Here is a 17134-nt window from a genome sequence, read left to right as displayed (position 1 = left end):
TGGCTCAGACACAAGAGGCATGTGGCAGGGTCTACAGTCAATCACGGACTACAAGAAGAAACCCAGCCCAGTCACGGACCAGGATGTCTTGCTCCCAGGCAGACGAAATAACTTTTTGCCCGCTTTGAGGACAATACAGTGCCACTGACACGGCCTGCAACGAAAACATGCGGTCTCTCCTTCACTGCAGCCGAGGTGAGTAAGACATTTAAACGTGTTAACCCTCGCAAGGCTGCAGGCCCAGACGGCATCCCCAGCCGCGCCCTCAGAGCATGCGCAGACCAGCTGGCCGGTGTGTTTACGGACATATTCAATCAATCCCTATACCAGTCTGCTGATCCCACATGCTTCAAGAGGGCCACCATTGTTCCTGTTCCCAAGAAAGCTAAGGTAACTGAGCTAAACGACTACTGCCCCGTAGCACTCACTTCCGTCATCATGAAGTGCTTTGAGAGACTAGTCAAGGACCATATCACCTCCACCCTACCTGACACCCTAGACCCACTCCAATTTGCTTACCGCCCAAATAGGTCCACAGACGATGCAATCTCAACCACACTGCACACTGCCCTAACCCACCTGGACAAGAGGAATACCTATGTGAGAATGCTGTTCATCGACTACAGCTCGGCATTCAACACCATAGTACCCTCCAAGCTCGTCATCAAGCTCGAGACCCTGGGTCTCGACCCCGCCCTGTGCAACTGGGTACTGGACTTCCTGACGGGCCGCCCCAGGTGGTGAGGGTAGGCAACAACATCTCCTCCCCGCTGATCCTCAACACGGGGCCCCACAAGGGTGCGTTCTGAGCCCTCTCCTGTACTCCCTGTTCACCCACGACTGCGTGGCCACGCACGCCTCCAACTCAATCATCAAGTTTGCGGACGACACAACAGTGGTAGGCTTGATTACCAACAACGACGAGACGGCCTACAGGGAGGAGGTGAGGGCCCTCGGAGTGTGGTGTCAGGAAAATAACCTCACACTCAACATCAACAAAACTAAGGAGATGATTGTGGACTTCAGGAAACAGCAGAGGGAACACCCCCCTATCCACATCGATGGAACAGTAGTGGAGAGGGTAGCAAGTTTTAAGTTCCTCGGCATACACATCACAGACAAACTGAATTGGTCCACTCACACTGACAGCGTCGTGAGGAAGGCGCAGCAGCGCCTCTTCAACCTCAGGAGGCTGAAGAAATTTGGCTTGTCACCAAAAGCACTCACAAACTTCTACAGATGCACAATCGAGAGCATCCTGGCGGGCTGTATCACCGCCTGGTACGGCAACTGCTCCGCCCTCAACCGTAAGTCTCTCCAGAGGGTAGTGAGGTCTGCACAACGCATCACCGGGGGCAAACTACCTGCCCTCCAGGACACCTACACCACCCGATGTTACAGGAAGGCCATAAAGATCATCAAGGACATCAACCACCCGAACCACTGCCTGTTCACCCCGCTATCATCCAGAAGGCGAGGTCAGTACAGGTGCATCAAAGCTGGGACCGAGAGACTGAAAAACAGCTTATATCTCAAGGCCATCAGACTGTTAAACAGCCACCACTAACATTGAGTGGCTGCTGCCAACACACTGTCATTGACACTGACCCAACTCCAGCCACTTTAATAATGGGAATTGATGGGAAATGATGTAAATATATCACTAGCCACTTTAAACAATGCTACCTTATATAATGTTACTTACCCTACATTATTCATCTCATATGCATATGTATATACTGTACTCTACATCATCGACTGCATCCTTATGTAATACATGTATCACTAGCCACTTTAACTATGCCACTTTGTTTACTTTGTCTACATACTCATCTCATATGTATATACTGTACTCGATACCATCTACTGTATGCTGCTCTGTACCATCACTCATTCATATATCCTTATGTACATATTCCTTATCCCCTTACACTGTGTATAAGACAGTAGTTTTGGAATTGTTAGTTAGATTACTTGTTGGTTATCACTGCATTGTCGGAACTAGAAGCACAAGCATTTCGCTACACTCGCATTAACATCTGCTAACCATGTGTATGTGACAAATAAAATTTGATTTGATTTGACATATGCTGAGCACTTGTTGGCTACTTTTCCTTCACTCTGCAGTCCGACTCATCCCAACCATCTCAATTTGGTTGAGGTCTGGATTGTGGAGGCCAGGTCATCTGATGCAGCACGCCATCACTCTCCTTCTTGGTAAAAATAGCCCTTACACAGCTTGGGGTTTTTATTTTTTTATTTTACCTTTATTTAACTAGGCAAGTCAGTTCAGAACAAATTCTTATTTTCAATGACGGCCTAGGAACAGTGGGTTAACTGCCTGTTCAGGGGCAGAACGACATATTTGTACCTTGTCAGCTCGGGGGTTTGAACTTGCAACCTTTCGGTTACTAGTCCAACACTCTAACCACTAGGCTACCCTGCCGCCCCGTTGTTGGGTCATTGTCCTGTTGAAAAACAAATGATAATCCCACTAAGCCCAAACCAGATGGGATGGCGTATCGCTGCAGAATGCTGTGGTAGCTATGCTGGTTAAGTGTGCCTTGAATTCTAAATAAATCACAGACAGTGTCACCAGCAAAGCACCCCCACACTATAACACCTCCTCCTCCATGCTTTACATTGGGAAATACACATGAGGAGATCATCCGTTCACCCACACCGCATCTCACAAAGACATGGCGGTTGGAATCAAAAATCTTGTGTTTCTTGGCCCAAGCAAGTATTTTTTTTCTTATTGGTGTCCTTTAGTAGTAGTTTCTTTACAGCATTTCGACTATGATTGCCTGATTCACCCAGTCTTCTCTGAACAGTTGATGTTGAGATGTGTCTGTTTCTTGAACTCTCTGACGCATTTATTTGGGCTCCAATTTCTGAGGCTGGTAACTCTAATGAACGTATCATATCCTCTGCAGCAGAGGTAACTCTGGGTCTTCCATCCCTGTGGCGGTCCTGATGAGGGCCAGTTTCATCATAGCGCTTGATGATTTTTGCGACTGCACTTGAATAAATGTTCAAAGTTCTAGAAATGTTCCGTATTGACTGACCTTCATGTCTTAAAAGCAATGATGGACTGTAATTTCTCTTTGCTTATTTGAGCTGTTCTTGCCATAATATGGACTTGGACTTTTACCAGATAGGGCTATCTTCTGTATAACCCCCCTACCTTGTCACAACAGATCATCTGATTGTCTCCAACACATTAACTTCTTCAATATAGGGTGCGCTATTTTAATTTTTGGATGAAAAACGTTCCCGTTTTAAACAAGATATTTTGTCACGAAAAGATGCTCGACTATGCATATAATTGACAACTTTGGAAAGAAAACACTCTGACGTTTCCAAAACTGCAAAGATATTGTCTGTGAGTGCCACAGAACTGATGTTACAGGCGAAACCCAGATAAAAATCTGCATTTTTTGAAACCGCCTCATGCCAATGACTCCTTATATGGCTGTGAATGGGCCACGAATGAGCTTAGGCTTTCTGTCGCTTCCCCAAGGTGTCAACAGCATTGTGACATATTTGTAGGCATATCATTGGAAGATTGACCATAAGAGACTACATCTACCAGGTGGTCGCTTGGTGTCCTCCGTTGCAATTATTGCGTAATCTCCAGCTGCAGTATTTTTCCGTTTGCTTCTGATGAGAAACCAACTGTCACGACTGATATATTATCGAATAGATATGTGAAAAACACCTTGAGGATTGATTCTAAACAACGTTTGCCATGTTTCTGTCGATATTATGGAGCTAATTTGGAAAAAAGTTTGGCGTTGTAGTGACTGAATTTGTCTTTTTTTTTGTCTTTTTCTTAGCCAAACGTGATGAACAAAACGGAGCTATTTCGCCAACACAAATAATCTTTTTGGAAAAAATGAACATTTGCTATCTAACTGAGAGTCTCGTCATTGAAATCATCCGAAATTCTTCAAAGGTAAATTATTTTATTTGAATGGTTTTCTTGTTTTTGTGTTAATTTTGATTGCTGAATGCTTGGCTTAATGCTAGGCTTAATGCTATGCTAGGCTATCAATACTCTTACACAAATGCTTGTGTAGCTTTGGTTGAAAATAATATTTAGAAAATCTGAGATGACAGTGTTGTTAACAAAAGGCTAAGCTTGTGTTTGAATATATTTATTTCATTTCATTTGTGATTTTCATGAATAGGAAACGTTGCGTTATGGTAATGCACTTGAGGCTATGATTACGCTCCCGGATACGGGATTGCTCGTCGCTAGAGGTTAAGGAAAGACATTTTTAAAATGTACTTTTAAGAAGGCACACCTGTTAATTGAAATGCATTCCAGGTGACTACCTCATGAAGCTGGTTGAGAAAATGCAAAGAGTGTACAAAGCTGTCATCAAGACAAAGGGTGGCTATTTAAAGAATCTCAAATATAAAATACATTTTGATTTGTTTAACACTTTTTTGGTTACTACATGATTCCATGTGTTATTTCACAGTTTTGATGTCTTCACAATTTCTCTACATGTAGAAAATGTGTAAAAAAGAAAGTAAAAACCCTTGAATGAGTAGGTGTTCTAAAACTTTTGATCGGTAGTGTATACAATTTGATGAATAATGAAAACAAGCATGCTTCCTTAACAACAGACAAGAAACTTAAAATCTATCCCCCTTGGTTCATACCAAGCTTTGGTAGGTGGTCTTTGTAGTAGAAGCCTCCCTGGATGTCCGACACGTATTTGAGGTCTACCTTGCCCTTGTGACCCAATCGGTAGACGTTGGTGGTGCCATTGGACCAGGTGACACTGGCCACACTGCGACCAGACTCTGTGTCCCAGCCACGGATGTCCACCACCTTTCCAACCTTACCCTCTCCTCCTGCACACGCACACACGGTGTAGGAGTATGAGAGCAGAGAAAAACCGAAGAGAGCAAGTAAAATAGGCTTATTGGGGGAAAATTAGGAATAATGAGAAGATAGTTTGTATGAATATATCAAGCACAATGGAAACAATTATATTTTGTGTAGTTTGATTCTGTGCACAGGCAGAACATTACCCCTTCAAAGACACAATAGGTATGTTCGTAAATGCATTTTGGATTGCCAGACTGCGATCAGAGTGCACTTTGGGTGTTAGTAAATTCAGAGCGTTGTCAGACTGTACGTTAGTAAATTCAGAGTGTTTCGCTCTCTGAGCATTCAAAGCGCACACTGGACACTCTGGCAGAGGAGTAGGGTTGATCCGAGCTAAAGTTGGCTAGCTTGCTAGCTACTTCCAGACATAAATGAGAGAACACCTCACTCTGACCATTTTACTGGTCCTAGCAGAGCTGGTTAGGCTGTTTTTGTTATCTAGAGTGTTGGTGACTGTAACTGTGCTGAAGGCAACAATTTAGTTATATTTTTTGCTGACATTTACTGACACCGGTCATATTCAATGGGTGTTGCGCGTTCATAAATTAATCAGTTATTCTGCGCTCACTGACGAGAGTGCTCTGAAATCGGAGTAAATAGCCAGGGTGAATTTACAAACACACCCAATGTTAAAACAGGAGATGGTGCCCATCACTGTTTCACATCCACATATTCAACCTTATTGCAGCACAAAGACCATACTCCGGTACAGGAATCTTGTCAATTATATACTTGGCTAATTCAACATCACATACTGAAAGTAAGAAACAACAAGTAGGATCATGACTCCAATCTGTGCTCTGGATGCTGAAAAGTTTTCAAGGACCAATCTAAATGGATCATCTAAACAAGGTTTCTCCAATCATCCCTTTGACTCTGGTTAGAAGTACGAGATCAAACAAAGAAGAACACAAAACAAAGCACACTTAGAGGCTGTGGCTAGCACCCCTCACATTCTCAACTACTGTACCGGACACAAGATACAATACATTGATTTACAACCACGACGATACGCATCTACTTTATTACATAATGACTTGCTTCAAGGTCAAATGTCATCAAATACCTCATTCAGTTTCCACCACAAACATAGAGAACCTGACATTGTATAGCCTAGTTTATACAGGTTAACAGTTACATCAAGGATTACACAGCCTGCCAGGTAACCTCAGTTCAGGACAGGACTCAGGTAAGGGACAGCCTCTCTTCTAAGCATAGCCAGAATGTCCCTATGCACTTACCGCATGCTGCTTAAAGACTGATGATGACTGACTTAGACCCCAGGGGTTCACTTTCGAAGACACCATAGGACATTTTGACTCATTGGCCAGTGCTTTAACACAGAGAGGACCCAATGCCATTCCCGGTTCTGACCCCACATGAGGTAATACAAAGAGCTAATGACAGATTTCTCCAGCCCTAGAGGCAATGATATGGAAGGGTTTTGAAATTGAAAGGAACAATTATCAAACTTTCCACAGATGGAGATCCTGCAAAGAGTTAATTTAGTACTTGTATGGAAAATCTGTTTCTTTCATAATAATTTGCCATTGAGAGGCAAATTCTCTTGACTCTTGATTCGAAATGTTATGCGAACCCACAGAAACCCAACAGCACAGTAGCCATGTCCCAAAATTAACTTAACCACAAAGACAATTTTTTCCTCCCCGGAGTTGCAGCACATTCTATAATTAGAATTCATGTGACTTCTTGGTATATTCCACTACACTAGAGGGGAAACGGTACGAAAGGAAAAATAAACCTGATCGTTAAGAAATATCTGTTAAACAGACTCGATGAGATACTTTTGGGTTGGGAAAGAATCTTGAAGCACAAAGACACCAGTTCAAACCGTCACTTTGCAGGGTAATTAGAGAACATTAGAGTATAATGGAATGAGGTTAAGAGGTCATGGTGAAACAGTTGAAACAACAACAACATTGCCAGGCCCTGGTCGGTATGGATGGATTGCTCCGCTCACTCTCTCACCGTCTTGGTTTCCCCAGTCCCAGTCAGGTCCGCGTACCACTTTCACCCCTTGAAAGATTCCTTTGAGGATGATCCGTGGGAGATTCTGCCTCGGGGCCAAGCACACTCTGTGAAAGGCAAAAAGTACAAACCACATTCTCAATGAAACACTATGGCAAGAAGATAGCATTATGACTTGTGATACAACATCATGGAGTGTATCGAGAATGTTCTGTCCAAATGACATTGTGCAGTTTCATAAACATAACCACTGACTGACAGAAGCTTGTTCGAAATGCTTCTCTTATCGGCCACCAGAAAAACCCAAGCTAAAACCCTTTAAAACGTATAGCTATCTCGAATAAGTAAGCCAACCGTCTGGCCTACATTATAGTCCAACTAAGTGGCACAAGCAAACAGCCCAGATGTAACAGCTCTCTGGCTTAGAGACACGCTATGTCACAGACACTAGCCTGAAAATCAGAGAGGGTTATAAGATACAACAATGTTGGGGCTATGTTACTGAGACACACTCAGAAGACACTTGAATCAGTAAGGGTAGTGGGGAGACAAAGGGGAGTCTATTCTGTGGTGGATGCTTGCCAAGGGGAGATGACATACATGTGCTCGATTGCTCATCCAAATTAAGGAGAGGTCTTTGTTTTTGATGGGTCGTTCAGCATAGCTGAGGGCTGAGCGAAACATGCTGCAAAACCCTTAAATTACTCAACAGGGGACTTCAATGTCATCACAACCACAATACTGAGCAGAATATGGCTGCCAAAAACCCAGACCTGTTTGACAGGTTCAAGCAGGCAGTTATATCAAATTCATCAGAAGGAGGGAGGGGTCTATGAGGAGCCGTACCTTATGGTAAAGATTTGGTCAGATCTCAAAGGGGCAAATTAATAGCCTATTCCCATTATTTCTCCACGAGGTCAGCATTGAGGATTCATTCTGCCATGCAGCTTGGGGAAAGACTGGAAACTTGACTTGAATTTCTCTCAATCCACTATAATCAAAGTAAAACAATCCTCCCGTGGGTGGTCTTCCTCTGGGATGAAGAGAGGCTTTGCTACACCTACGCGTCACTCTCCCTTCGGCTGCGAGTGGTGTCCATCAACGCAAACGTGTGGGAAAAACGAAGCTAGCCCTGGTTATCTTCTGAACTAATCAGGTCAGATTGTGATGCACGTTGGCCTTAGAAGAAGAAGCCGGTGGCACCTTTGCTTCTTGGAGGCTTACTGTAGACTGACAGTAAATCCTGGTGTGGGCTGTGTGGCCATGGACAATGGGGAGGTGAGGTGGCATGTGTCTAAAATCAGAGATTTGAGGACTAATCCCTAGACAGCAGCGCAATCAGGAAGTACTATGTCAGACAGCACAGCTAAGAGAGTGCGTGTTACAAAAATACATCCGCGTCACCACAGAGATAACATATGGCCCTTATTAAGCTTTCTGTGCCAAATGGTCCTGTGAGCATACAAGTGTGCATATATACAGTTGAAGTCTGAAGTTTACATACACTTAGGTTGGAGTCATTAAAACTCATTTTTCAACCACTCCACAAATTTCTTGTTAACAAACTATAGTTTTGGCAATCTACTTTGTGCATGACACAAGTCATTTTTCTAACAATTGTTTACAGACAGATTATTTCACTTATATTCACAATTCCAGTGGGTCAGAAGTTTACATACACTAAGTTGACTGTGCCTTTAAACAGCTTGGAAAATTCCAGAAAATGATCGCTTTAGACACCTCTGATAGGCTAATTGACATAATTTGAGTCAATTGGAGGTGTACCTGTGGATGTATTTCAAGGTCTACCTTCAAACTCAGTGTCTCTTTACTTGACATCATGGGAAAATCAAAAGAAATCAGCAAAGACCTCAGAAAAACAATTGTAGACTTCCACAAGTCTGGTTCATCCTTGGGAGCAATTTCCAAACGCCTGAAGGTACCACGTTCATCTGTACAAACAATAGTACGCAAGTATAAACAACATGGGACCACGTAGCTGTCATACAGCTCAGGAAGAAGACGCATTCTGTCTCCTATAGATGAACGTACTTTGGTGCAAAAAGTGCAAATCAATTCCAGAACAACAGCATAGGACCTTGTGAAGATGCTGGAGGAAACAAGTACAAAAGTATCTATATCCACAGTCCTATATCGGCATAACCTGAAAGGCCGCTCAGCAAGGAAGAAGCCACTGCTCCAAAACCGCCATAAAAATGCCAGACTAGTTTGCACCCCCACATGGGGACAAAGATTGTACTTTCTGGACAAATGTCCTCTGGTCTGATGAAACAAAAATAGAACTGTTTGGCCATAATGATCATCGTTATGTTTGGAGGAAGAAGGGGGAGGCTTGCAAGTCGAAGAACACCATCCCAACCGTGAAGCACAGGGGTGGAAGCATCATGTTGTGGGGGTGCTTTGTTGCAGGATGCAGGAGGGACTGGTGCACTTCACAAAATAGATGAGGGAGGGAAATTATGTGGATATATTGAAGCAACATCTCAAGACATCAGTCAGGAAGTTAAAGCTTGGTTGCAAATGGGTCTTCCAAATGGACAATGACCCCAAGCATACTTCCAAAGTTGTGGCAAAATGGCTTAAGGACTACAAAGTCAAGGTATTGGAGTAAATCACTCTACTATTATTCTGACGTTTCACATTCTTAAAATAAAGTGGTGATCCTAATTGACCTAAGACAGGGAATGTTTACGAGGATTAAATCTCAGGAATTGTGAAACACTGAGTTTAAATGTATTTGGCTAAACTGTATGTAAACTTCTGACTTCAACTGTAGGCCTTTGCTGTAGACACTGTGTTTACTGTGTACGGCCACAGGCGGGGAAAGGGTTGGTACGCAACATGATTTTCAGAGAATTCCATGCAAAGATGATGATGCAGTGGGGATAAGACCTGAATAAAACAATGCTGGTTTATACAGCAGGATTTCCTCATTTGGTAGATTAGGGTGGAGGTTGTTAATGGGCTGCTTTCAACAATAGCTTTTAGCCAGATTAAAAACACCACTTTAAGGAATTTATGGGTCGAGATACCATTGGGCAAAATATGTAAAGGGTGGGGGCAGAACTATCCAAAACAGATCTAGTAAAGAGTAAATATAATGATGCATGAATGGTACAGATTGCATTAGTGAAGACAGCAACTGTTTTGACATATTACTGTTGTTGGTGTTGTCGCTGTTAAACACTCATACTTTGAGAGAGAGAGCGAGCAGCTCTTTAAAAGGACCTGGACGTCTCATCCTGCCTGACCAATGGTCTCTCTGAGATAGAGGATGTGAGATAGAGACTGAGAGAGGATGTGGTGAGCTGAAACATGACCAGTAGGAGGTAGAGAGGTGCTGAATTGCCAGATATGCAGGATAAGGATTAAACTGAGCCTACTTGACAGGGCCTGTGCGTGCGTGCGTGCGTGCGTGCGTGCGTGCGTGTGTGTGTGTGAGAGAGACGATTAGCCAACCGCGAAGTTGTTGTTGCGTTTCCACCCCCCCCTCAGTAAACATATGGACAACCATATGCTGCACAGGTCACCGTCAAAACACACCATAACCTACACACACACGTCAAGGCGAAACACACCACTTACCATGAACAACGGTGACCAAATGTCATTGTGAACACTTGGTTATTATACACACGCACGTGACAAAACACATGTGACTAAATTATTAGAGAGTATCCAGATGACCCAGCCTCTATCCAGATGATCACAGACACACACATGGTAATGCACATCCTGTATTAAGGAAAATCACAACACATCCACTGGCACCTCACTTCCCCAAATCTGTATTCACACTCAGCCACTATTAATGACATAACACACTTCAATGAGGAGGAAGGTGAGACTTGTGAGAGAAAAAAACATGTATTTGCAGGATCTAGATGTACCTATATAATTATCTGTAGCTTCAAAATAGGAGCTTAGTATAGGAGCTTAGTGATCTTAAAGAGCTTTCTGCTTAAAGGAATAAAGAAGGCATATTGCTGTGCACATATGGAGGGGTGAAACTACAAGATAGTTTCACCACTTCCCCCGCCTCAGGGATGGTTCCTCTCTTCCACGTTCACTCACCGCAGCTGGTCTGGGCGTGTAGTTAAGGACATGGGATAGAGATAAACTTGAGGAACTGAATAGACCTGTATTGTTTCCAATCATCTTTGTTTCTGAGTAACTTGGTCACAAGGCATAATACAAAGAAGAAACCACAGTAGCTTGTGATGCCCCGATCTGCTGGGGAGGGGTGGAACCAACCATGACTAAGCAGTTTTTGGGGTTTCTATATAAACCTCTTGCGTTTTCTGTATTATTGGGCTCTCACTGATCACCTACGGGTGGTCGTTGACCAGCTCCATTATTGCAATAATTAATCGGTATTAAAGGTTGATTGTTTGAAGAAATTGAAAGTCCTTTCTCCCTTGCTTGATTAGAATTTACATTACATTTAGCTAACATGCTAATCCCATTAATAAGTGGGTTAATTACAATACAGCAAAACTCTGGCACTGCAGGTCCTGTACTACTCAATAAGAACCCCCTGACCCCATGGCGTTGTGTGTGCCTAACAGTGGCTCTCTCTCTGCTTTAAGCCCTCAGCTGAGCCACCTGCTCGGCTACTCTCTCTGTCTCTGACATTAAATGAATCCCATTAGTTGTGCTGCTGAGCCCAGATCCAATCCCTCCATCACAAATGATCAGCAAAATAAAGCAGGGCCTCTCTCATCATGGAAGCCAGCCAACTTCTCGGCTCCCCCAATATCAATTTGGGACAGATTGAATGCCTGCAAGACGGACCAGGTCTTATGAGACGCGAGACAGACTGTAGCGCTTTGGATGACATCACAGAGGACTCACTCACTCCAGAAAGTATTCATACCCCTTGACTTATTCCATATTTGAATGTGTTTCAGCCTGAATTCAAAATGGATTCTACCTACATGTACATATTACCTCGACAACAATGCTCCCCGCACATTGACTCTGTATGGGTACCCCCTGTATATAGCCCCGCTATTGTTATTTACGGCTGCTCTTTAATTATTTGTTATTCTTATCTCTTACTTTTTTGTGTATATTCTTAAAACTGTATTGTTGGTTAAGGGCTTGTAAGTAAGCATTTCACTGTAAGGTCTACTACACCTGTTGTATTCGGCGCATGTGACAAATACAATTAGACTTTACTTGATTAACTCCATAATTACTCCATAATGAAAGAGGGAAAACATATTTTTAGAAATCTTGGCAAATTTATATAAAATTAAATACAGAAATATCTAATTTACCTAAGTATTCACACCCCTGAGTCAATACTTTGTAGAATCACCTTTGGCAGCGATTATAGCTGTGAGTCTTTCTGGTTAAATCTCTAAAAGTTTTCCACACCTGGATTGCACAACATTTGCCCATTTATCTTTTCAAAATTCTTCAAGCTCTGTCAAATTGGTTGTTGATCATTGCTAGACAACCATTTTCAGGTCTTGCTATAGATGTTCAAGTAGATTTCAGTCAAAACTGTTAGGCCACTCAGGAACATTCACTGTATACTCACTGGTCTTTGTGGTTGAATCAGTGTTTGAAATTCACTGCTCGACTGAGGGACCTTACAGATGTATGTGTGAGGTACAGAGATGAGGTAGTCATTAAAAAATCATGTTAAACACTTATTGCACACAGAGTGAGTCCATGCAGCTTATTATGTGACTTGTTAAGCATACTTTTACTCCTGAACTTATTTAGCCTTGCCATAACAAAGAGGTTGAATACTTACTGACTCAAGACATTTCAGCTTTTAATTAATTTGTAAAAACAATTTCAAACATAATTCCACTTTGACATTATGGGGTATTATGTGTAGGCCAGTGACAAAAAATCTAAATTTAATCCATTTTAAATTCAGGCTGTAACACAACCAAATGTGGAAAAGGTCAAGGGTGTGAATACTTTCTGAAGGCTCTGTACAGAGGGGCTCTGTTGTGTTTTGCCCCATGCACAACAAGCATGAAGAAGAACGAGGGTTTGCGGGTATGACTTTCATATGATGTTTTTCCCCTTTGCTTTAGAGGCTGGGTCTTGGAGCAGCAACAGTCAATGTTCTGTTGAATTTATCTTCACTGTGTGTAACGAATGACATCAAAACTACATCTAAACCAGAATTGTGATCAAATGGTTGGATATAAACATTGACTAATTTATTCACCATTTCCCTACTTTGATCTACTCCTGTATCTCCTAGAATAAGGCTGTAGCTTAACAAAATGTGGAAAAAGTGAAGGGGTCTGATTACTTTCTGAATGCACTGCATTACAAACTTGCACAATTTACAATATGTTACGAATTTGCAAAACGTATGATATGTTACGAATTCCAATTTTATGTGGTTAACGTTAGCAACCTATCTACATAGCTAACTTTAGCCACAACTAGCTGGCTAACGTTAGCTAGGGGTTAGGAGTTAGGTTAAAGGGTTAAAGTTAGGGGAAGGGTTAGCTAAAATTGTTGCTATACGTTCGCGTTATACATACACCCCGACCAACCACCCTCCTTTTGTTTTTGCCTTCATTAACCGTCTGTCTTTTATAACCATACCAAACGTGACATATCAAACTAACTTGAGTGTCCCAGATTTACTATGAGACCAAGCTGATCAAAAACTGTTGGATTCATAATGAAACCTTATACGCTTATTGCAACGGACGAGTGCAATGTTTTGTCATCTTGTACGGTAAAGATGGAATGTTGTGTGTGTAAGTATGTCTAAAACGCTAATGGCATAATCTAATGTAGTATGGATGAGTGTTGGTATGACGAGCTGTAGAAATATAAATGACTGGCTATATTTCATGCATTTGGCATTTTTGGTCAAAAGAGAACTGAAACCGACTCAGCCTCCTGCTTGACACCAATCTAGCGAATTCAAAACAACCCCAATGGGATTCATAGTTCAAATAAACTAATTACGATTCAGTGGGTTTCTCTAAAGACGTCTGCTCTACCACATGAGCTGTGTGACTACAAAATTAGGCTAAGTAGCGAGGCCTAAACAGAACTGAGAAAGACCATCAATGGCTCTTTGTATCATCCATTTCTCCTAATCTCAGTTACCAAGAAGTAAAACTGTCCACGTGAGATTAGTTTCTCCAAATCCTCAGTGGTAATGGCGGGAAAACATTAGTAGATTCATCTTCATGAATGTTCTGTCGGGATGAGGGTTGCGTAAGAGCCCGTCTGTTCACTCAGTGGTTTTCCTCGTCACGTCTGCCCTCCATTCATCACGTTACTTACTGTATGTCCTCTCTAGCCAAGGCCAGAGATGTCTAAAGGGTCCATCACATCACTGCAGGCCAACTGACTTCAGCTGAGTCACATTCTTTCATTCCACTTAAGACCAAATACTCCATTACTTAAAGATGTCTCAGAAAGATGTCTCTGAGGTTCATAACGTGTTAGTATTGGGGTGACAGAGATCCCTCCAAAGAACCACTTCATATTCAAACAATTCCCTGCATGGACCACACATACTAAACATGTGTTGACCATCAGACATTTTGGGTAAAAAAAAACATTATCATTCATGCACAGGACTCAACTACTGAGATATCTAATCCTGCATTTGCCTTTACCTGGCTGTACTGTTTGTTGATATAGCGAAGTTAATGTGTGTGTGTGTGGGAGTAATTTCATCAATAGTGAACTAACTAAATAATAGGCTTTTATTTCCCTCACCACAAAGTGGCAGCGTGGTGGTCTGTGTGTTTACTACTATCCCATCACCACACCCACCATATGTATCAATCTTCTTACTTGTAATAAGTAAAGGATATATATTTTAAAAAGGTAGAGATTTGCAGTCTCGTCAGGTAGCTAGCGTAAGTCCTACTCTGGGGTTGAGTAGTTTGTAAACAACCTGCAAATAACAAGACCAATAAGATGATTAGATCTTATAGTGGTCAGAAATAAAACATTTGGCCTTGTGTTTACTCTCTGGACAGCTTTCAGGCCCTCAAGTCCAGACTTAACTCTTTATTTGAAACAAAGTAGTTAAGTATAAATCCGACCTTATAACTTTTTCACTCCAGACTTAGCCCATCTCTTTATGTGATAACGCAAAGTAATTACATTCAAGTTGAAATCAAACAACCTTGAACATTTTAAAAACCAAACAACCTTAATCAAATCACATTTACCACAATAGGAGAAATTAGTAAATGGCAAGCATCCCGTCACTGAAACTACAAAATGTTATCTTTACTCGATCAAGTGAGTGGGATGAATCCCTGCCTTCCACTAAGAAAGCACTGGCCACTGTTCTTGGCCTGAAGTCTCCAGGAACAGCAGAGCCATCCATCCTGAGGACTGTCTGAAGGGCTCTCTTCTAATGAAGGACTCTTCTAATGAAGGTTGCTGAGCCAAACAGCATACATGCCCAATGTTTAATCAATACCGTAGAGAAACTGAGGTGGGAGTCAAAGTGAGAGGGGGAAGGAGTCTCTGTCAGACTGTATTGTACTGCAGTAGTTTCCAAAATTGTTTGGTTATTGTACCACCAACTGAATTTTGCTCTGCCCCCAGAAGTACCCCCTCATGTGCATTTCACCAGTAGGCCTATGGTCTCATGAGTCTTCCCAAGTACCCCCTGTGGATAGGTTGAGTACGCCCAGAAGTCCTAGTACCCCTGGTTGGGAACCACTGTTGTACTGTATTTATATATATTTCCCCCAGTTTTTGCAGGTTTTCGTTCTCAAAATGGGATGTTCAAAGTCCATAACAATGCTTAAACCATATTCTGTTGTTTTGTAGTTACCATTTAATTCAGGTGTGCACCAGCCAGACAGTTGTGTTTGGCCAGCAGTGTTTCTGTAGCACACTTGTGTGGGAATTTTCAAAAGAAAATGGTCACTGGATTGACGCAAATTATTATTATTATGCCTGGTAGACATATTCTACTTTGTAGTTGCCTTTCAATCTGCCTGAAAACTGTTATCATTAGCATCGCTAACAGCTACACAAAGTGGTAGCTATATAGGCCCTATGAGCACTGCACACATCAGGGCTCGACATTCAGGTAAATTTGCCAGTGTCACACCGGGCCAGTGCCAACTGAAAGCTACTGGCTCGATTGAAAAAAATACTGGCCCAGGTCAAGAGCTGACAGGAAAGCAAATTATGCTTTCATTGTTTTAAGAATATATTAACTTTCATTTACAGGCTGAGCAAGTAGCCTTTACAGGGTCAAATTCAAGGACATTTCCAAACACTTAATTGTATTTTTCAAGGACCAAGATTGTATATTTGTTGTAATAGTCTACAGAAAAAACACCCTTCAATTGAAATGGCGGGAAGTAAATGAAAGTGCCTTCATCTCTCATTAAAACGGATCAGAAATGAAATCATGGAATAATTATATTGGAGCAGTAGAACTTCTAAATCAGCTACCATAACTTCAAAGACTTTTCAAAAGACCAAATAGCCAAGAGGAAATGTATGATTTTGAAGGTACGCCATTCCATGATGACTGAATTGTACATCGCAAATATTCAACCAAGACTTAACTTTTTAAATACCTGGTTTGCACACCCATTCTTGCCTCATAACTTGGAACATCTTTCCTACTGCTGTAGTTCTTCATTGAGTTGCTCAATTATATAGCCTAGGTTAAAAATAGCATTATTGCAATATTTCTTTCACTGGCCCAAGTGGCCCACTGATGGGGATGATCGACCTCCCCTGTAAGTCGATCTCTGATGCTTCATACAGTTGGGTTAATCTTTGGTCAATTGCACATAACTGTTTGAATAAAACATGATAAAGAGAGCAAATTGTGATCCTAAAACGAACATGACCAGGTAAAAAAAATGTTTGCTGGCACCCTTGCGACCAAATAAAAATGTGTGTTGCACTGCCAAGTCAAACAGTTGCAAATGCGACTGTTTTAGTTGCAGTACTGAACCCTGGTACAGAATATGAGAGCTGGCCAACAGTGTCAAATACATTTGATCTATTCTCTCGTTATGAGAGAAAAATGTAAACCGGGGGTCCTACTATCTAAACTGCTTATGGGGTTTGTTTGAATTTCAAGATGAATACTAATTCTTACAGGCTTAGTTCAGGCTACTCTAACCCTAAGAACAGGACAACCAGTTTTAATTGAATAGCCCTAAACCTAAGCAGCAGGGGCATACAGCCATTGAAGGGTTGGTAAGCTTGTTCTCTGACACAGTA

General features: G+C 42.0%; 1 protein-coding gene across 5 annotated transcripts in view; it reads right to left on the bottom strand.

Annotated features, from left to right (window-relative positions):
* LOC118359796 (E3 ubiquitin-protein ligase MIB2-like) overlaps positions 1-17134 on the bottom strand; it is an 83678-nt gene that overhangs the window by 35100 nt on the left and 31444 nt on the right. For 4 of the 5 annotated variants that reach the window (XM_035738540.2, XM_035738541.2, XM_035738537.2 and 1 more), the window contains exons 4-5: positions 6896-7002; positions 4675-4869 (exon numbers count right to left, since the gene is read on the bottom strand). In XM_035738540.2, coding sequence (XP_035594433.1) covers positions 4675-4869; positions 6896-7002 — 302 coding nt within the window. The remainder of the gene's footprint in view (positions 1-4674; positions 4870-6895; positions 7003-17134) is intronic. The other variant, XM_035738539.2, reaches the window with a different exon arrangement.

Source organism: Oncorhynchus keta, chromosome 27 (genome assembly GCF_023373465.1).
Source record: "Oncorhynchus keta strain PuntledgeMale-10-30-2019 chromosome 27, Oket_V2, whole genome shotgun sequence".
Lineage (NCBI taxonomy): Eukaryota > Metazoa > Chordata > Actinopteri > Salmoniformes > Salmonidae > Oncorhynchus > Oncorhynchus keta.
Note: the sequence above shows the minus strand (reverse complement) of the source record. Positions and strands in the feature narration are given on the sequence as shown.